The sequence below is a fragment of the Mytilus galloprovincialis genome, chromosome 5 (assembly GCF_965363235.1).
Source record: "Mytilus galloprovincialis chromosome 5, xbMytGall1.hap1.1, whole genome shotgun sequence".
Taxonomy (NCBI): Eukaryota; Metazoa; Mollusca; class Bivalvia; order Mytilida; family Mytilidae; genus Mytilus; species Mytilus galloprovincialis.
The window spans coordinates 10,814,626-10,838,618 of NC_134842.1; the positions used below are offsets into that span (position 1 = coordinate 10,814,626).

The window sequence follows — 23,993 nt, forward strand, 5'->3', positions numbered from 1 at the left end:
TGCAATCAATCTTTAAGAATCTGTGTTGCAAACTATTGATGATTACATTAAATCATTTTCTAAAGTTTGCAAAACAATAATAATTTTTCTCGGTGCCTAATCATCATACTAAATGAAATATTACAAGATTGTAATGAGATTTCTACGATGATTTTTTGTTATATATGTGACATATTGTATATTGTTCAACACGGTATTACAGTTGAATATTTTCATTTGTGTTTTTGATAGCAGTTTTTTTTTTGCGTTTGTTGAATTCGTCTAGACGCTGGAAGATTTAAAACCAGCCATATGCTATAGACACGTGTCTAATTTGTCCTTTGACTGAGGCCTTATGTTGTCTGATGATATTTGATTTTCTATAGGGGATTGTTGATGTAGGTTTTTATTTATTGCAAGATAAATCCAACCTATCTTATATCATAGCTTAAGATGTTTTCAATAGTGACGCTGTCGGTTCTTCATAGAAAAAAACATCTTAGAAAAGAAGAAAATTGTTTATTATAGAGACGCTGTCAATTCTTTATAGCAAAAGTTAGAAAAAAACATCTTAGCAAAGAAGAAAATTGTTTTCTATAGAGACGCTGTCAATTCTGTTCCACAAAAGTTAAAAAAATATCATCTTAGCAAATAAGAAAATTATCATCAATATCATTTCGTTAAGTGTTTGACATACGAAAATTATTTCTATTCTAAACAAATATTACATTGCGACCTTAAGGTTGTTTAATATTATAGAATTTTGATCGAGTGTATATCACCCTCTGACACTCCAACGCGTCTGTAAAATCAAGTAAACAAATATTTATTCCCTCCAAATACAGAATCGTAATTACATCTACATATTTTCAATTAGCGATAGATTTGTAGATTATTAGTTGTCAATACGACATCAGCTAATCATTATAACGTACCAAGAGTCGTTCAAATTCAAGTCGACTGGCATTCCTGTTCGTAATCACATTACCAACTTGTCCTGAAAAAGTCATTGATATCAATTTTACATCATTCAAACTTGATATTGCAGTCTACTCTTCTGACTATAAAATGACACAACATATATCAAACATTGAATACCAATAATGCCATTAATGTACCTTTGTTAGTCAATTATAGAAGGTGTACTACAGATATTTTTTATGTTTCACAGAAAAAATATCGAGAGAACTTTCAATTCATTTTACTAAATGTTCTTCGCAAAAGGACACAATTGGTTACCATAATTCATAAAACACTAGTATTGTTGCAAAGTGACAAGGCAGTGCACATTTTTTATATTGAATAGATTGTTTTTATTCTTATTTTCAATACCTGAAATCATGCAAAGGCATCAGAATATATGTAAACAAGAATGTGTCCTCAGTACACGAATGCCCCACTATCATTTTCCATGTTCAGTGGACCGTAAAATTGGGGTAAAAACTCTAATTTGGCATTAAAATTAGAAAGATCATATCATAGGGGACATGTGTACTAAGTTTGAAGTCAATTGGACTTACACTTCATCAAAAACTACCTTGACCAAAAACTTTAACCTGAAGCGGGACAGACGGACGGACGGACGCACAGACCAGAAAACATAATGCCCCTCTACTATCGTAGGTGGGGCATAAAAAGAAGCCATAAGATAGTTTCATTCTCACTTTCTATTTTAAAGACAAATAAGAGGCAATACTGGAGTTTACATTTTGTCAGAAGTTATTCCATATCAAGTCTGAAGATTTTATTTCCGTCAACTATTTGCACCGTTACGTCGTATGCTTGACATTGTAAAGCTATGATTGGCATGGTTAGGCGTGTGGAAAATAGCCTTAAACAATCACATTTTTTTACAATATCATGTTAGAAACGTGAATAATTCTCGAGAGATAATATAATCAAGAAGGCTATATCTTCAACTTGTCATACATGTATTGACAACTGTTTTTACTTCAGAAAAAAATTAAACCTAGTACATTTTATGTGAGTCTTCATGTCATATATAAGATACAAAAGATATATGCATTTTCTTTATACAGGTCCAAACTACTAAAGGCAGAATTTTCTCGCTGCGTTTTAAACCCATTGATGACATTCGGTTGTTATTTGCTCTTTGGTCAGATTGTTGTCGCTTTAAAATGTTCCCCATTTCTATTCTAAATTCTAATAAGCTATTAAAGAATTTCATAATCACTACAGACCCTTTTAGTTAATAAGTCAAGATCGCGGGAAAGAGACGGTAAAATGTTTACTCATAATATAAAAATCTATGTATAGCATTCTTTAATTTTTTTGTGTTGAATCATCACATTTAAAATTGTTTTACAACTACTGATACCATTCATCTCCCCATGGTGACCTTTACATAATATGAGGATACTCTGCTTTGTACATAGACCGGTTCATTGTGTCGTATTTCCCTATAATACCGAATGTGAATTATAACCCGGTTTTTAAATGTCACGAGAGTCACGAAGTGTTAGAGTAAAACGACGTTTTTTTTTAATAAGTAAGCCCTATCCAAAATTGTTATTTTTTTCTTTCTGAAATTATTGTTTTCCGGAATGTTTTATGTTTTTTTGTTGGTTATTTTCTTTTGACCAAGATCAGTAGTCAGTCATTGACTTAATAGAGATTTCGTACAAAATGACGAAAGGTACGAACGAACGTAAAGGGAGCACGTATTTGATTTCCACAATAACAATTTAAAGTCTTTACTTTATCCGGTAAAACAGCGTTCTTTCCTGGATCAAATTTATCTTTCAAAAATAAGCATATCGCAAATTATAATACACGCTTTTGATATAAGAAAACAAAAAAAAATTGTGTCAAATACACTTACGTCCGATACGTTACTTACGTAAACCACGGGTACACAAATTTCCGCGGGAATATTTTAAGCACGAGTTTCATGATTAAAATTTTAATGGCATTATTGAGGTACGTTAGTTTAAATTTAACGACAAGATTCACATTTGTTTTTATTTTTTATATTACACTTTCAGCAAATTGTTAACGTGAAATATCGAGATTTGCAAAACAATAATGCTGCATTGTTTTGAAATAGTAATGTGAAATGAATTGTGATCAATTTTTTTACAAATTTTAATTGAAGTTTGAATTTACATCCACGATTCACAGGATCTTGATCATACTTTTGACAAATTTTAATCGGGAACGGTCCTGTCAAGGACGGCAGTAAAAATCGTGAATGTGTGACCCCAGCTTAAGGGTTTTATTTTTTTGTTTTTAGGGGCATTTTTTTTCTTCTGAATTCCCTATATTTAGGATATTTTATAGAGTTATCTCCTTCCACCTGGTGGTATTATATGTTAACCTATCGTACGTCCCGAAATCCTATATGTCCTATATATCGGGAAAAATGTCGATGCATGTAGGGTAATGGTCTGTCTGAGGTTCCATGACTATTATTTAGATATGTCAAAATAAAGGATCCCTAAAACGAGTCTTACGTATGATTCGTTATGCGTACGTACCTTTCGTCAATTTGTAAGAAAGCTCTATTAGATCAATATACTTCATGTCCATTTCAGTATGCTCCCGTCATCTAGTTTTCAGCATTGCCATTTTATTTTGTCTACTTACCTACAATTGTAGCAAATATAAACACACCAATGAGATAACTACCAATCACAAACAGGTACCTGAAAAACAAAATATTTAAAGTAAATTTTAAAATACATTATATAGATATAAGAAGATGTGGTATGGATGCTAATGAAGCCATTCCAAGTCACAATTCGTAAAAAGAAACCATTATATGTCAACGTACGGCTTTTAACACGGAGTCATGGTTTACACCGAATAACAAGTTATAAAGGGCCACAAAAGGACATGTGTAAAACAATTCAAAAGGGAAAACCAACAAAAAATTAGAAACGAGAAACACTAAGTCTTATGAACCGCATCAACTAACGACAACCTCTGAACATCAGGTTCCTGGAAATCAGTATACTGTAAAAAGAAATAAGTTAAACTATAAAACAAAACAAAGTGAAGCAACAAAAGAAACACAAGAAGAAAATATATTTAAAAAAACCCACCTACATATACCATGCATGCATCCATACATGCACAAACAAAGTAAACAAAAAAACCCACCTATATACATATACCATGCATGCATCCATACATGCACAAACAAAGTAAACAAAAAAACACCTGTTTGAACAGGGTAATGAACTTATTATATATAATCAACAATATCATTAAAACATGCAGATAAATAAAATAGAGTACTGTAACAAGAGATAACTGAAGGGAAAAAATGACAATGCATAACCAGACGATTGCTAAACCAAATATTGTATAAACCAATATAATTGTCTTAAATAGATAAATAAAATCAATATTGAGAATGGAAATGGGGAATGTGTCAAAAAGACATCAACCCGACCATATAGAAGATGTTTGAACCTGATATTGTACAAATCAGTTTCCGAGAAATGAAAGTTATGAATTGACTGTACTTTTTTTCTATCTATTCGAAATTATCTTTAAAATGTTCTGCACACCTTTAAATAACTCGTGTGCACCACATTTTATGTTAGTTTTTCATAGAAAGAAAAAAATACTATAGTCATTCCTTAAATATAGGAATGCAGACTGCAGTGTATGCATTAATTGACAAGTCTGATATTATCTATATATTTGGAGACCAATTGTATAGACTATAGTTTTAGAATAATCAAGAAGTAATGAGTTTTAGTGAGACAAAAAATTGTATTATGTAATATCAAGGCTTCAAATTGCAAGCCATGTAAAATAGATATTTCATGCATTACTGAAAGGGCGGAAAACAAACTGACAAATATAGACTTTCATTACATCTTAAAAGGATGAAAAGCAATGAAACTTATTCTACAGAGCCGAAAGAAAACAAAGATCAAATTTAAAACATTGATTCATAAGTCTGGTTTGCATTAGATACTTAGCAAGTTTTAAAGCAATCTGACACAGAGGTTTCAATTTATAGAAAATAACCTATATAATGCAGCTTCATGTTTTCCAGTGTAAGATTTGCTATTCGTTAGAACACGAACGTATTTCTTGATCGAACAGCCATTTTCCTGTATAGTTCCCCGTCACTCGCGTGAGATCTTATGCTTACAATAAATAATAACTTTGCAATGTTATGTTTTCTATCTAGTAGCTGATTTAATGTATATATACATACGTATACGTCTAACAAATGAAGAAAAACAAAACAGCATTACGGGGTACTTTGACGCCAATGAGACAAATCTCCATACAAGTCACAATATGTAAAAACCAAATCAAGTACGGCCTTCAACACGGAGCATTTGCTCACATCGCTAAAAAAAAACCCACATAAATGAGCTGAGAAATAAACCATGTTTGTAAGCCATTGCAGACGCGATCAATCAAAAAGATTTATATTTTATATAATGTTTTGTTGCAATTGGTTATCTATTAATTACCAACAATTTGATTAAGATTTATGATGTATTACTCTATATTCAGTCGAGGTCAAGCCTATTCATTCTTATTATTGGCAATCATGTTGGTCAATTGACAAAAATATATATGTATGTATATAACTGTTTATAAAAAAAAGACAATTCAGATATTTGTATCCAAATATTGTTCCAAATTGGCATAGTGGTTTAAGTAGAATAATGATTAACTTTGCAAACAAAGATACATTTGGTTACTAGCATATCAATAAACCCCTACGGGTGGTATATGCGAGAAAAACGGTTTCTTTGGCTTAATTTCTGATAGAAAATAAAGACCTTTGTGCTATTAGAATCATACAAGACTTTAGATTATTCTGAATAATTTAGTCCCTCCCCGTAATCATTCTCTCCGACGAGGATGAAGTAATCGTAGATCAGCGGAATATAACGACCAAAGTATTTAGGTTACTTGAAAACCTGCAAGAAATTTAAAAGACATCGTTTTCAGAATATTTTGTTTTAATTTTGGTATTGATAACCGTTCATAACATATCATAAGTACATGGACTTTTAAAAGATCATTTCACACAAACAATTCTTTATTTAAAGCTAAATAATTTCAGAGTACCCGACTACAAGTTTGTTCCTCTTTGATATATAATAATTAAAGTTATGCTGATAAAGGAAAATACCAAAGATATAGCCTTCAGCAATGAGCAAAGTCAAGTAAATGTATTGAGCCATCAACGGTAACGGGAGAACAAAATGCGAAACAATTTAAAAATGAAAACCAACTGTCTGATTTAGAAAGAAAAAAAAACGCAAAATAATTAAGGTTCTAGATTACATTTAAAATAAAATCTATGAACAAAGCCACGTCCACTTGTATTTTTGTTTTGTCCATCTGATGAGTAAATCCTTTTTTAACTAATGTTTATAGTTCGTTCTTATGTAGTACTGTTATACCACTGTCCCAGGTGAGGGAGAGGGTTGTGATCCCGCTAAATTGTTTAACCCCGCCACATTCTGTATGTATGTGCCTGTCCCAAGTCAGGAGCCTGTAATTCAGTGGTTGTCGTTTGTTTATGTGTTACATATGGGTTTTTCGTTCAACTTTTGTACATAAGTTAGGCCGTTAGTTTTCTCGTTTGAATTGTTCTACATTGTCATTTCGGTGCCTTTTATAGCTGACTATGCGGTATGGGCTTTACTCATTGTTGAAGGCCGTACGATAGTTGTTAATTTCTGTGTTATTTTGGTCTCTTGTGGAGAGTTGTCTCATTGTCAATCAAACCACATTTGTTTTTTTTTTATAAAGATATCATTATTGTATTAGTAGAGGATAGTATTATCTTAGCCTTCAGTAACGTTGACCGTTCTTGGATAGAGTACTAGTTCTATTTGTATTACTGTATTGATTTTTATGTCTATTATGACTATATACCATTGAATGGAGTGCGGTTTTTTCGGAACAGATTTTTATTTTGCGATTTTTTTTTCGCTTTACCTCTTTTATTCCAATTATTGAGGGAATAATAGTTTAAAGGAGAAGTTTCCCTCGCGACATTTTAATGGATTCATCAATCCAAAGTCTGTGATTTTGTCATTTTTTTCCGTGTTCGCGTGTCCTTTGAGAAATTTGGTGATGTCAGCAGAACTTTGATAATCTCTGCATTTATTCACGTCTGTCTAGACTGTAGTTTAACTTATGTTTGAGATGAGGCATATATTGGCCTATTTCTCAGTCTTCGTCTGCTCTTTGGTTAAATAGATATATGAAGATGTGGTATGAGTGCCGATGAGTCACAATTTATAAAAGTAAACCATTATAGGTCAAGGTACGGTCTTCAACACAGTCTTCAACACGGAACCTAGGCTCACACCGAACAGCAAGCTATAAAGGTCCCATAAAATTACTAGTGTAAAACTATTCCTTTAAAACCTTGCTAAAAATAAACAAAAGACAAACAGACAACTAAAAGTACACAAGACACAACATAGAATTAGAAAACTCAAGAACAACAATGAAAACATAGAAAGTGAATAGGAAAAAAATTCAAAAAAATCAAAATTAAGAAAGATAAATATGGTTTGCGTATTTTTCTTTCATAGGATATTTGCCCCATGAATGTACTATAATGCTACAATCAGATAACGGTTCAAATGAGGCACTATTAGGAGTTAACAGAATATAGAAATGCAGGGTATTCAATTTCATTTAACGACATTTTGGTGTTTATAAAATTACTGCAGCTGCATTATTTTTAACTGACACGCTATCTTCCAAACAATATAAAGGACATTTAAATACTCAGACGGAATTTTTCTAACAGGTAAACTAAGTTATAATTTTATTCAATCAAGAATGTTATGTCAATTGTCTGCGGTTTTGTTAGTTGATATTAAATGCAAAATAATATTATGATGAGGAAATACGGTTAATTATTAAGAGTGACATGACAATGCATTTAATATTATTCACAATGAAAGTACAATAAGGTATTGAGTACAGAAAATAAATTGTTGAAAGGTCTACGAACTTCCCAGTTTGCTTCTAGAAAAGCGTTAGAAAATTTACAGAACTGCTCCGCCTGCATTTCAGAGAATGTAAAAATCGTATTTTGAGAATCACTGCGAACTGTAATATCAATTTGATGGTATATGAATATCTAACCGTCAATTATATATCAACCCACGTGATAAATAAATCAAGGACAACCAGAGGTCAACAACACAGAGTCCGAGTGTCTAATACAATATACATTGTATTAAGCCCTCAGACTAAGAGCGCATTTGTTTCTAACCTAAACGATGTAAACGATTACGCGCGTAGTCGTTTAATCCATTTGTTTCTTACAGTTTTTGGTCAACGTTGACATCGTTCACATAAACGATGTAATTACGAGTATAAAACAATGAAAACAAATTAAACATGCAGAAACTGTTTAAAATGTGCCATCAACACCAAATTCTCAAAATATAGAAAAGAAAGTTATATAATACTTCTGTGACCAAGCTAATTTCCACCACATTCTCAGATACTCCAGGCTTGCTCATATGTATACAAGAAGCCTGATTGAAAATCATTTTGTGTTGCTTACTTAAGATATGATTTATTTCTCATAATATCGTTTTAAATAAAGCGTAATATGATATAAGACCTTGACCTTAGACCAAGTGACTTCTTAACCTCTTATATATCTTTTAAAACACGTCGACGCAAGGTTGCAGTAGAATATCGTTATGTATTTATTCAACCAAGATGTCGTGGAATAAAATAGCATACCCTGTATTTTATCATGTTTTTTAATAAAAATTGATAAAAAATGGAGGACCCTCCTAAATTATTGAAAACCATCATTCTGCAATTTCAAAAGTATATTGGTGTCAATAAGTTACACCCATTCCAGAGACCTTTTCGGACTAACGCCCTTAATGTATGTAATATCTAAATAAATACTTTTAAAAATTAGCAGAAGATTTCTCTTTTCTATGAACGTGCAATGAACAATTAAAAAAAAATGTAAACCACAATAGTAGAATTATGAACTTAAATTTCAACATCTGTACATGTATATATAACAAGTTGATATTATAAAGCGTAATAAAACTAATTTAAAAGTTATTTGTATGTTAAATCCTTTCTCGTGCGAAGTATTAAAAAGGTAGATATAATAAATTAAAATGTTGTATTAAATTATAACAGCATTACTACGTAACCGTCAAAGAAACAACGTAATCCAATTACTTAAACGATACATTTCTATGAGGAAAAAAGATGTACAAAAGTGATTATATGACTTTGATAATGCAAAATATTTCTAGATAATCCGATTTGAATTCGTATACAGATTTTAAATGAAAATATATTTTATTACACAGTTTTGGTCTGTGCATCTATTCAGTATAAATATAAAATATTAAGTCCCATATCGAAAATCTTTGACATGTCACAGTGTCATACACAAGTTATAGATCCAAACAAGACGGAAGATATTGGATTTCTTATTCAAGCTTATTTCAGTTTCCTCGGGTATGTTGACCGATTGATTAATTGTGCTATAATTCAACTCTGACCATATGTGTCCAGTGTTGCTGATTACAGTTGCGTTAATAGAACATGTAAATAGCGACCTTGGAGCGGGCTTCTGTTAGAACATTATGAAAAATGATAGCAAGAGGACTCTATACTATCTTATTGTTTATATTGAAAATTAATGAAGAAAAAAAAGGTTGTCAGGGTAAATTAATAGGGTTTGGTTTTTTTGTTGTGTATACTGGAGTAATTTCATTGCATGACATATCGGCTTTTGACATGTCATTTTAAATCATCCATTTGACCATCTTATATTATTTTCCGACATGATCGCTGAAACAGTTTTAATTTTTAGTAAATCCATTTTCCCGACTATTTAGTGCACATTTACCCCGCTAATTTCTTCCATTAAGTGTCTTATAAAACATGTACCAATTTGTTTTTCGTGGATTGTTGACTATTTTAAATTTGAATTTTATCTAATATAAGAAAACATAGTACATGTATATTACTTACTCCCAGTTTGTTTCCGGTGGCGGTAAATCGCCAATAGTAGTCAAGGTTAAAGTAGACCAAAACAGAGACGCTAAATACTTCCGGGTCAAGGCTTGGTGACTTCCTGATGGCTGTGGATATGACCATTCACTGTGAAAACCTTCAGCTTCAGAAATCATAAAATAAAACGCGGCAAACCAATGACACCCAAGGAATAGCATGTGCGTTAAATTCGCAACGCGCACAAAATTTGGATATGCCGTTCTTGTCTCTAACATATATAAAAATCGAAGTGACCTATGCACTTTAAGAAATCGTGGGAATCTCAGCAATGGTTGCCAACCAACGGCAAATTGTATAAAGTCAAACGGTAATAAAGTAATTATGTCTACTTTGAAATAGTTAGAACGTATATATCTTTTAGCTAACTTTACGCCATCCAGCACCATTAATCCTTGCTCTAAATATCCCGTACGTAGTTGAGCCACAATGTCTAGAATGTATATTAGATCACTAACAATATCAAACGTTATCCACATATACTTATGGTCGTACTGTAGTTCACGGAAAGCTTGTCTAACTATACACGTCCATAGGTTATACAACACAGCAATGGTGACTATAAGTAACCAGTAGAACATCGGCGAACCGTCCGGCTTGAATACAGTCACATCGTTATGTACATACACAACGCCCGGCATCTCATCGTCCGAGTCAACAGATTCTTCCGAGTCAGTTTTATAATGCTGTCGCGTAGAAAATTTCTTCAGAAAAGAATCCTGTCGACTAAGAGATCCTTTTTTCTTTGCACTCATTGGCTTTTTTACGACATTTGCCGCTTGAATCACATGACGAACGCTAGTCCATTTTGTTTGCTTTCTTTGTTTTAATGAGAAACTGTTGTTCGGCGATTCCGAGTCCGAATGCGTTTGGTCTTTCGGGACGTTTCCATTTTCTATCCTTACTTTCTGTTGACCAACTGTTTGTAACTCAATGTCCGCAGACTTCTGATCCTCATCTGAATTTATTGACATGGTAAGATTTTGCGGGAATACAGCTCGTGAGAAAGCTTTGCACCTTTTTACTTTTAGAATAATAAACTGTAATCGGCTTACCGTATATCTTTGATAACTTTCATGATTTTTTTTTACAGATTATACAAATTACTAATAACGGTGGTTAAAATTGTTCAATTTGTTTTCGATGATATCTATTTAATCATGTGATTTTCCAATAAATCTTTTCACGAAGAATATTAAAAGAAGATGAAATTCCTCCTCAGGACTAAATATTCAATAAAGTTTGTATTTCTTTTCTATCAACAAAGGCACGAAACTTCTGCTGACAGAAAAATGATAACTCCCATCCTCCATATCTCTGTAATATTAATTCCACGGGTACTTCACACGTTAGAAGATTGAAAGCTTTAATTAAATCCGTCACGAGTCATAATTTATGAACATCTTTGAGAAGGTGATATTATCCAATATTTTTTTAATTTGAAACATGAAATTATCTTTGAGAAGTGTGATGTTATCCAATATGTTTTAATTTGAAACGTCAACAGTATTCCAATTTACACAAGTGTTAGTATATAACAGCTAATATTGTTGCCTAGCATGCATGAGGAATAGTAATATGATATCCTCTGTAGAAACCGATATAGTCACACAAGTCAGTATGTTACAGCTCCGGACAACCAATTATCTCGTGGGTAAACGTTTAGTAACATATATAGATAAACATTGATATAATTCTCCCTTTCAGTTGTCATAGATCGAAGATATTTTCCTTTACAAGTGTAGGAAGATTATTTCACTCCTCATTTATTCTTCAAAACGAATTTTGCTGATCACAAGGGGACTATTTGTTTGGCTGAAATAGAAAGAAAACATGATCAATGTCCGTGAAACAAACAACATATATATAAGATAATATCTATCTCAATCAGAAGAAGGGAAAAATCAAACCTACAACTATAGTTTTATAATTAATATATTTGACTAATATCCCGGAGGAAATATTGAAAGTAAATATCGATATCTAAAACGTTTACGTTCAGGGCAATACTCAATAGTAACGTTTAGGGCAATAGTAGTCCGTCAGGTCATCCACAACGACTATAAACATTTATCAAAGATGATACCAAGGCCATAGAACTACATATATTTAGTCTGAGAGAACATTATTTATTTATGAGGTTTAACTAGATTTTAGTAGCTCCCGGTACTCTTGTTATTGTAAAAGTATATATATATATTGATTTGTGATAAGAGTACAAGTAAAATTTAAATTGACTCTAGAAACAGTCTTTGATACATGATAATTTAGTTTGTATGTTTTGCATTAATGTTAGGTTTTGTTTGTGCCACTTGCTAATCTGAGGAGTTAAAACATTTCTAAATGATTTTTACATTAATGTTGTGCTGTTGTCCCAAGTAAGGAGCATGCACTTTAATGTTGTGCTGTTGTCCCAAGTAAGGAGCATGTACATTAATGTTGTGGTGTTGTCCCAAGTAAGGAGCATATACATTAATGTTGTGCTGTTGTCCCAAGTAAGGAGCATACATTAATGTTGTGCTGTTGTCCCAAGTAAGGAGCATGTACTTTAGTATTTGCCGTTTGTTGCTGTCCGTCATATTTACAATGTTTTATTTATTGCGTTGTTAAAACGCAGGACGTTTAATTACTCGTTTAAATTGCCTTACGATGTCATCGGGTCGTTTATAGTTGAAGATATTGTGTTAAATTCACTCAGTGTTGAAGGCTATACGGTGACTTACATCCACGTTATTCGAAAACTGCAAAGTAAATAAAAGCCTCATGTCTTAGCAATAATACCACGTCTCCATACTTTAATACATTTGTCTATACAGTTTGTCATATTGAAGAAACGTATGTGTTTATTTATAAACATATGTCTTAAAAGAGTCTTATTAGTAATTTTGCAAGGAACTATTTAAAAATATTTTCGAAGATTTATTTTCTCAATTTTCATCTCCTAGATACTCCTTACATAATCAATAAGGTTATGTACCAAATTAATATTACAACTGATATAACAATACTTTATCTTTGGCTATAATCAACATAGCATATAATATTTTCATTCTGGTTCTGTATTTGTTAATCCTCTTACTTGTTTTCTCATCGTTTCTACAGTTTAGAACTAATTAAGTAATCCACGAATAGAGTAATATAACAGAATACAAAATATGACCTACTGATACTTCTATAACAATGTATATCTCACTGATTGATTCATGAGGCCAATTCTATTTTTCTTATATGAAACAGTCTTTGAAACATAATTTGTTTTTGTTAATTTAAAATCGCTTATGGCTAAAATTCTTGTTACGAAGTTTGATAAGTATAAGAGCTGCAAGTTGAAGATAACTGAATGGAAAGAGGAAAACAGATTATAATCTTCAAATCAGTACAATCTTACGCTGTTTTATATGAAAAGACAAGATTATTGGTTTTTTTTCATGCTGTAAGGTTGTCCCAAATCATTTTGTTTTAGTATATCGTACAAATATTGCACAGTACTTTTTTTGTACTCTCAATTTTATCTTACATGAAGTATGGTACACAAGTTGAGCCACTATGAATTACAGTAACTGAGTTAATATGTTAATGTACAGTACAGCTATATATTTTTTAGTAATTATTTTACACGTCAACTAAGGTAATCATAAGTATCATCGAGTGGCGAGAGGGGGGATATTTCCTGTCGAGGCTTGACATTTGAAAAATCTAGATTATATTTCTTCACTGGAAAACCCGAACATCCACCTTTTAAAAGAAAAAGATTTAAACCTATTTTCAATTGAACTCTTTCGAGAAAAAAAAATAAAAACCTATTTTCAATAGACCTCTTCAAATTTACTTAACACCGTATACAAATTTTGGATCATTTTGTAATGCAGTACGAAATTCTTGTCACGTGGGTCCATACAGAGCCATATATGTCTCGTACAGTTCAATTTGGTTAACATGTCACATACAGTGCAGATGGGTTACTAGTATACACTTCAGTTATGTTACATTGCCACGTGCATTGCAGTTTGGTTACTATGTTATGTACAGTGCAGTTTTGTAACTTTGTTACGTGCATTTCAGTATGGTCATTATGTCCTTACATGGCAGATGGGTCACTGTTATACGTAGTGTACAGCCGGGTTACTATGAGGGGGTCTATTATGCAACCATAGTCGTCCATTAAGGTGTAAATTTCATTTAATAGAAAAACAAAGGATGTGGAATATCCATCCATAACACAAAAACATTACATGCCCAAAACAACACACACAAACCAAAGGAACAGGGCTTTTATTGCTGTTCTTCATCTCAAAGTCATAGTGAGGCACTCAACACGTAGAAAAAAACAAGGACTTTCATCTTTAGTTATAATAAACCTGCTAGAACATTTATATTCAAACTGCTCCGTAACCCCCTTCTCCCCTCAAAAATAAAATAAATCGAATGTATAAAATTTCAATGGTGGACATTTCCAAGAAGATATGCATCACCATAAAAATGATACTTATTTACTCGTAGTTTTTATTGTTTTTCTGAACATTTTGTTTAAAAATTCCTGATACACATATTTCCCGACCGTCTGATATTCATCATTGACAAACTCATTTCATGTTTGAGGGAACACGTCGTTACATTTCTACTCACGAGTAGTAACTACTAAACCAAGGTTAATCAAATGTAAAACATATCAATTCCCTAATGAGCCGTCAGTCAAACTAACATCTGATATTAGACCATGATAGATTAAGACAGAAATTGGTTTTAGATCAACGTAGACGCAGAAATGAAAAAAAAATATTAGAAATTTGCCAAATCATGTATGTTTCATGGGTTACAGAAACATTAATCAGGTGTCAAACCTCAGATGTTTAAATGTACAATCAGAGATCTAATACACATCATTGGCTTCTGATTGATAGATATTTAAATACGACATGGAAATTTATATAACATGTTTATTCTTTCTCTCATATTGAATTTATACACCAATATTGACTTAATATTAGAGATTAATATAAATTACCTCAGCAACATGTCCATGTTTGCAATTTAAAATTCGTTATGTTAATAAATTGTTCCCGGATTCTGTGTGATTTCACTTGCAACTTATTAAATTTTCCAAACGAATCTCATTGGAAATGAATGTGTTAACAATGAATGAACTACCGCATATAAATCGCTGAACATTATTCATAAAATCGAGAATGTGTCAAAGTGACAACAATCCGACCAAAAAGCAGAAAACAGCCAATTGAATGTTTGGCTCTCCCTTGACACCATTTGCGAGTATGGTCTTGAGGAAACGATGATAGACCTTCAGAAGGGGACGATAAATGACTGACCCGTGTTTAGAGAGGGCCACATCTCTTGCACGTTAAGGACACCCTTGTAGATTTCGAAAAAGAGCAGGCTAATGCCGCTACAAGGCAGCACTCGCACCCACAAAGTGGAAAGGATTAATATAAGTTGCAACACTTGTTTCCCAATCCACTATAAATAAACATGTTTAAACTTAAAACCCAAAGGCTACCAATGGATCTTCAATACAGCGAGAAAATGTATTGTATCAACAAGAAAGATGAATCTAATGGATTTACAGTGTACTTAGTACGACAATATTTAGATAGTGGTTAAGTTTTTGCATGTTCATATAGGCTATTGTTTACTATACTAACGTTGACCTCGCAAAATTAAGCATCAAAGCCGTTAAATCTACATTTGAGGTACATAGTATACAAAAGTATGGAAAGAATATACATAGATATAAGAAGATGTGGTATGAGTGCCAATTGGACCACTCTCTATCCGTGATATTGTTGAATATTTAAAGAAATGATTAAACTGATATTCTTAATATTAAACATACTACGGTTATAACTAACTAATTTTTGATGTACTTTTTACCGAAGGATTTGCCCTGGGTACCTGGGTATCACCAAATTTCATAGTATTTGTCTAACTTTGACGACATAGACTCGAAAGTGGTCAAACAGTGATTTTACAAAAATTTTGTTGAGGCCCATTATGCTTAGGGTATTTTGAATTGGTCTAATGTTGGGGTATCATGAAAACTATTAGGATACAGTGTTTGTTCTATGTCTTTACTCGAAACTAATCGATAACCATTATAACCATGAAGACGGATAGAAGGATCATAAGAAAATATTGCTTTTAATCTGGAAAACTCTCTTTTATGTGTATTGCCTGAATATAAAAAAACTAATGCTTGAAAAAGAATAAACATGCAGAAAGTTCGAGCAGAATTTAGATGACACACTCAATATATGAAACACTTATAAAATATAACACTTTCATCCTTACAAAAACCTTAAAATTTGATTTGACTGAAAATAGAAAGAAAAAGAAATGTTTTAGTATTCAGTCCTATAAATTAAACACAATATACTTAATGTCATGTTAAGCGGAAATGAATTGTAAACAATATTTAATAATAACTTACGTTAACTTTAATATATAATTTGTGGTCCTGTATAAGACAATGGCGGACTGTCGTTGAGGTCGACGCAAACGGGAATTTCCCTTATGGCATTGGTTCATGTTAAAATATGAATGCATATACATGTACTAGTATGCAGTTAGAAAAACATTAGGCATGTAATGCAGCTGTTTGCAAACGAGAAAATAAATCGGTGTAAAATGTCTTAAAGTTTTCACACTTCATTGAATGTCATTGTAAAAAAGTGCAACTATATGCTATTATGATTATGTAATTGAAATGGCGTATTGAACCCTACACTGAACATGTCCCATTTATGAAGAATTCTATACCCTCACATTATTTAGTAAATGAAGATTTATAAAAATATGTTATATAACAATATCACTTGTCATAGGACTTGTGAATATTGTTTAGACTCGCTTATCACAATCTCTACCATGCGAAATTTCCATACAAAATAGAAAGTTTAAATTAAATTTTTATAGCATGTTCAATTTTTCTGATATCAACTGTATTTTTAATACGAGATCATCTCCACAAATCATATTGCATGTGTAAAGCCATATATATATTGATATTTCGTTTTGTTTTTTATCCGAGGAAACGGATGTTTGTGTTGTCTATTATATCCTGTTAAATTTATCATCACATCTATGATTAACGATTATTTGAATATATATATTGAACCAAGAAACCATTCAATTAAACAATAACAAGATTTTTTCATTGATTTTTGTTGATTTCAATTTACACAATTCACTTTCTGAGGCATTGTTTCTCCCAATGCAGACTGTTTGCCATGTATGGAGATTGGAGTCTAAATGATCATCAATATTAGCGTCGATTGAATTTGTAAACAGCTAAAATTAAACTGTTAAAATCTAGAAAAAAAACTAAGCTAAATTAAATGGTAAAACAGACTGGTGATACGTATACATTGGTACAACTATGTTGATTTAAAGTTATTTAAATTAAAAATAAAAAAAGTTTATATAGCTTTGCTTATATTTCAAGTATCGAGGGTCTGCTGACGATTACCCCCTCCCCCCACTACCTACTTTGCATTGTCAATGAATGGTGAAGTCATTGCATGTAAACCACCCTTTTGCGTTGTCATGGGTTAGTGCAGTCAAACACTTCTGGATTGTTATGGTACGTGAAGTCATTGCATTTGAGTCATAACTCCTGCATTATCATGGTACGTTAAGTAAAGTCATGTGATCCAAACCTCCTGCATTGACATGGTATGTGAAGTCATTGCATATGAGCCAAACCTCTGAATTATTGTGGTACGTGAAGTCATTGCATTTGAGTTATAACTCTCTGTATTGTCAAGGTTCATTAAGTCATTGCCTGTGAATCAAATCTCCTGCATTGACATGGTACATAAATGAAGCCATTGCATATATAAAAAACCTCTATATTTTCATGGCACGTGAAGTCCTTGCATATGAGCCAAACCTACTGCATTGTCATTGTACGTGAAGTCATTGCATATGAGCCAAACCTCTGCATTGATATGGTATCTTTAATATCAATATTTTTGTATGAACAATGCAAGTATAAAAGAGATATGGGAATTTTTGACCAGTTCTCTTTCAGAGAGAGAGAGAGAGAGAGAGAGAGAGAGAGAGAGAGAGAGAGAGAGTAAAATTATTCGACGTGCATGTGATAGGGGTCTACTCGTTTCAGAAGTGTATTATGTAACATAACGTTAAGTAGAAGCACTTACCTGCCTAATGTTAAAACATCCATTATCTTCGTATTTAAATCTATAAACTTTAATATCACTTAAACATGGTAATTCTTAAAGACAACACACATAAAAACACTTCCCCCAACTGCACATCAAAGTCAAATTTACAAGCTGTCAGTTTAGGGTCATAAAAAACAAAAATCAATTTTTCGATCTGCTTTATATTTGTAAGTAATTGTTATATTGCCTGACATGACGGTAATAGGTGGTAAATGTTCATTATAAATTAAGATCCCAGAAAAAAGAAGATGGGCTTTTTATTATTCATAATGACTGTCATAACATTTTCTAGCGATCAACTTTAGCATTGTATGTTTTACCATAAAATTAAAATAAAATTTGCTTGTATATATTTAATTTGTATATTATCCTTATAATCGTATATTATTTGCACGTTAAACTATAAGTTCAATTATTAAATGGTTTAATTTGCATTTATATTTGGGTTTATTTATATAAAATCATAACCTTTTTGTAATAACCTTTGTACACAGAAGTCAAAATTAGGTTTAATATAATAAAAAAAGATGTGGTATGATTGCCAATGAGACAGCTCTCCACAAGAGACCAAATTGTATAGAAATTAACAACTATAGGTCACCGTACGGCCTTATACAATGAGCAGGCCCATACCGCATAGTCAGCAATAAAGGGCCCCGAAATGACAAATGTAAAAGTCATGTTTATCTGAAGGTTGTGTGACCTTTACTAAACAACAAAGCAAAACGACTTTGAGAGAATTATATGAATTTCATTTCATTTCATTTGATACTTAGGGTAATATATATATATCAACGCAATTGAAGTTTATAACTCTTTAAATGCTTTAATTGACATGTAATACACCATATAGGTATTGAAAATCTTAACTCGTGCAAAAACTTTGTTACATCTACATGTAATTGGCTCCAGTTTAATGAGTATGAAGACAGTAATATGTTAATCTAGTCCATATTGATACATTCTACAATGTTTATGTGAGAGAAAAGTGTAGAAAGGTCCATTGTGCAAAAGAGTTTCGATAATACGTTTAGGTGATATATGTTTACGATACAAAATAAAATAACTAATACCAATAAAACTTCATTGCATGTTTAAATCTGTAATAACTGTTTTCCACATTGATTTTTCGACTTAATAACCGCTAAAAATATTCCATACTTGCCTTTCATTGCATGCAAAGTGTCTTGTTTTATTGGTTTGCCATCTCTATGTACATGTATTTATAACATCATTGAAGGATGGCGCACTTCCAAAGGGAAAAGTGCTTGCTGTCATCTAATAGACGTTAACTTGAGTGACATAGGCTTAAAAGGCTTATACTCATGCAATCTTACATGTTAATATTTACTTGATAGAAAGTTGTCACGTTTGTAGTCCTATTTTACATATTATTACATTTGTATGATTATGTTCTTCAGCAAATATCTATAGTATTTAAAAGACATAGTCAGTTGATCACTGAGAAATAAGAATTAGACATCGAACATGTATAAATTAATTGGTTATTTCATACATAACGCGGATTTTTGCATACTTAGAACGAAGACGTTGAAAAGCATACAAGATCTCACTAATTTAAGAATTCGGTGAACATAACATTTAAGTAATGAATCTTTAACCACATCACACAGTATAGCATATTCACTTAAAGTACATTACAGGAAGCTCTTATATGTACATTCGGTTTCTTAGTTCTCTAGAAAAATTCATCAACATCTCAAACAGGTCTTTTGTTTTTCGTTCATATTTTGCACATAAAAGGCCGTTATTTTTCTCATTTGATTGGTTTACATTGTCATTTCGGGGCCTTTTATAGCTAACTATGCGGTATGGGCTTTGCTCATTGTTGAAGGCCATACGATGACATAACGTTGTTGATTTTTGTGTCATTTAGTGGAAAGTTGTCTCATTGGCAATCATTCCACATCTTCTTTTTTATATTATGTAGTTTTTTTTACGCTTTCATTCTTTACTTATGTATTCACCAATCAAAGCACGGGGTGGGGTGCTCATCCTCTACGACCCCCTGAATATGCCACTGTATATGAGGCAGACAAGACAATACACGATATTAAGTATTTGTACTTCAGGGGCGGATGCAGGAATTTTCGAAAGGGGGGGGGTGCTAACCCAGGGCACCCAGGGCAAAGGGGGGGGGGGGTGCAAAACATATGTCCCGATACAAATGCATTGATCGGCAAAAATAAAGGGGGGGTGCGCACCCCCGGAACCCCCCCCCCCCCCTGGATCCGCCACTGTACTTTTATACTTTGTAGCAGCTGGACATTTTAAACTATTTTCTCGGTCTTAGATGACGTAATTACAAACCCACGTGTCTTCAGATTTCTCTTATTTAGTAGCCATTTATTTATTGTTCATGTAATCAGTATGATCCTCATTATTACATAATATCATATCTTCTGTACTTTCTATAACGCATATCTATTATATATTTTGTTATTCAAAACTTAGCTGTAAACCGTCGTAAGAGATACATTACAACTATGCTGAATGTCTATTTCATTCATGTATTACATATTAATAGGTGTAACAATAATATTTTTATATCATTATGTAACAAAAGAAATGCAATATCATAAATTGGTAACTGCATTTGATGGGCATTTTGTCTATTGAAATAGAATACTGTTCTCTCATTATTTCTTAAAAAAACTCATCATAGATACCAGGACTAAATTTTGTATATATACGCCAGACGCGCGTTTCGTCTACAAAAGACTCATCAGTGTCGCTCGAATCCAAAAAAGTTAAAAATGCCAAATAAAGTACGAGGTTGAAAAGCATTGAGAACCACAATTCCTAAAAGTTTTGCCAAATACAGCTAAGGTAATCTATGCCTGAGGTAGAAACGTCTTAGTATTTCAAAAAGTTCCAAAATTTTGTAAACAGTAAATTTATAAATATAACCATATCAATGACAATTCATGTCAGCACAAAAAGTGCTGACTACTGGGCTTGTGATACCCTCGGGGAAATAAATCTCCACCAGCAGTGGCATCGACTAAGTGGTTGTAAATAAACTTATCATAGATACCAGGACTAAATTTTGTATATACGCCAGACGCGCGTTTCGTTTACAAAAGACTCATCAGTGACGCTCGAATCCAAAAAAGTTTAAAATGCCAAATAAAGTACGAAGTTGAAAAGCATTGAGAACCAAAATTCCTAAAAGGTTTGACAAATACAGCTAAGGTAATCTATGCCTGAGGTAGAAAAGTCTTAGTATTTCAAAAAATTCAAAATTTTGTAAACAAAGTTTCTTTTCGCATACCTAACTGTTTCTTTAGTTTCATTTTTCTTTTAGTTTTAGAAAAATATTACATCACGAAAATACGGTATAAAAAAGATCTGCCATTGAAATCATTGAAAGCTGGTATTTATTTTTCGTATTTATTATGTATTCTGCAATATGATAAAATACCACACGCAACATAAATGGTTTCTTGAAAGGGTTTTATATGTATTAAATATACATATTTTGGCGATTTAAAAATAATACGATCCTTTTTCGAACGTCAAAAACCTCCAATGAAATCTCGAGGGGCAAGTGCTATCACGATATTTGCTTATTTTATATTTACCAAAGTTAACTCTTGAATACATAGTTTATATGTTTATATAGGTAGATCGATAAGAATATAAAAAGAAGATGTGGTATGATTTCAAATGAGATAACTCTCCACAAGAAAAGTTTGCTTTAACATAGCATCGTCCTCAAATTAAAGTTTAATCAGTATTTTCTTTTACTCTGTATTCATTATATTCTCCCGTTTGATGTTTTAACTGTGGATTGAAATGCAAGCTCAATTGTAAATTCTAATTAAATCCTCAAAGGTTTTTGTTCTTAATAATTTGATGAGACAAAACCACTGTCTAGTTTATCGTATTTCAATTTAACTACTTTGTCTCATTAATCTCAGAACTACATGTATACTTTTTCATCTTTTTGACGTATCTGCTTTGAAAACATTTACATTACAAAACTCAAGAATGTAACTCATAACATTGCAAACTTAACTGGCTATTTTCTTACACCGCTGTCCAAGGTTAGGGTGCTGGGGATAACACACTCAAACATGTCAAATCAGCCGCATTATGTATGTGTCCATCCAGTCAAAAAGTCATTTTTGGGCTGTTACATGTATCATGAGCTAATCAGCAAATCATAGCATTTAAATAAGGTAGAATGATTCAAATATACAAAAAAAAAGTGAATTAATAGATCAGACCTTCCCGATCCAGAAACCTAGTCCACGGTTGTTCCTTCATTTATCTTTTTAATAATAATGTTGGGCTGCCTTCTTCATGACACATCTCTAAATTCTATGAAAAATTTGAAATTCAGTACAACTGAACTACTGTAATAATTGCAGAATAAATAAATAATGTTATAACTGCCGCAATTTCAAATAAATTTAAAAAATGGCGCAGTAAAGCATTATTTTACTTCTTATGCAACTTGAAATATTTAGCATATTTCCTTTTTATCAAATAACCATTAATATCATGTGTTTTGTTGAATTTCCACATTAATGTAAATAAAAATGAATTAAATAGCTGATGTTATTGATGTGAATGATTTATTAAAATACGGGTATAATATTTACCCCAATATTGGTATAAATTGTCAATGTCACATAATTGGCGGTAAAGATGATAATTCAAAACCGGTTTTACACTTCATGCTCTTCTTTAATTAATGCATATATGCAAAAATCTCTACAATCAATCAAAATTAGATACCAACTTCGTTCGTCTTTTCGCCTATGAAGTTGATACCTCTTCAAAATATAAAGAAAAATAAGAAAAAGGGAAACAAAAGACAAACGTATTTAATATTGTTACACTTCATTGTAATAAAACTGACTGAAAAGTTGAGCAATCTGCTGGCTACATGTAACTGAAATTAAGATTACTAAAAAAACATAGTTCCTACCTTAGATATAATGGTTATGGTTTGTTGTGGAGGTGTGGATAACTTCTTCCATGAACACGACACTGTAATCATTTCCCAATCACATATTGACGATAAGTACAAAATCGTAGCCAATACCACATCAGGACCATTCAAGGTAAAGGTATTGTGATTTGTTTTGTAAAAACGTTTATAATACTATTGTCCGATCTTTATCATTTTCCTTTGACTGTCATACAACGTATAATACCATCACAAAAGGTTTCTCTGATATAAAGCTTACAATACAATTGCACTTGAAAAAACACAAATGCACATGTACAGATACACCAGGCGTTATCCGGCTATTGGTTCGTCAAGATATCATACAACAATCAAATTATTTAATGGGTTTACAATGACACAATACGAAAATAAATCCGAATTGAAATATTGACTATAAATGTGGGGTAAAAGAGATGTGGTTTAAATCTCATCGTTAATTCTCCCTCGCTCGTTTATCATAACAGTAAAGAAAGTGTCTGAATGGATGAGCATATATTACTTGACAGGTGCATAGAAAACCCTTAAGGATTAAGATGTTGATTTAAATGATCAATTTCTGGTCAACCGTGGGTAATATCCTGTATAATGTAAACAAACATTATTACGGTATAAATAAATACTAAAACATTTTGATTAGAATTTTACTTCTCCATGGAACCACTCTGAGGCTGAAAAAGCTTGCTGATTATTACATTGTACCTTAAGACATCTTTTGGTGACATTTATGTGTGATGTCACATTTCTTTTAATGTCCGAATAAAAAATCAATTTGCAAATGAATAATATACATCTGGTATACA

General features: G+C 32.1%; 1 protein-coding gene across 5 annotated transcripts in view; it reads right to left on the minus strand.

Moving 5' to 3' along the window:
- The window catches only part of LOC143075128 (cyclic nucleotide-gated channel alpha-1-like), a 48,418-nt gene extending 24,771 nt beyond the window's left edge, over positions 1-23,647 (minus strand). Inside the window, exons 1-4 of one of the 5 annotated variants that reach the window (XM_076250442.1) lie at positions 23,170-23,647; positions 9,973-11,826; positions 3,586-3,644; positions 915-976 (exon numbers count right to left, since the gene is read on the minus strand). In XM_076250442.1, the coding sequence (XP_076106557.1) occupies positions 915-976; positions 3,586-3,644; positions 9,973-10,985 (1,134 nt within the window). In that variant the 5' untranslated portion in view covers positions 10,986-11,826; positions 23,170-23,647. Of the gene's footprint in view, positions 1-914; positions 977-3,585; positions 3,645-6,927; positions 6,947-9,972; positions 11,827-18,185; positions 18,288-23,169 lie in introns of those variants that run through there. The other 4 variants (XM_076250440.1, XM_076250441.1, XM_076250443.1 and 1 more) reach the window with 4 other exon arrangements.
- Positions 23,648-23,993: the final 346 nt, after the last annotated feature.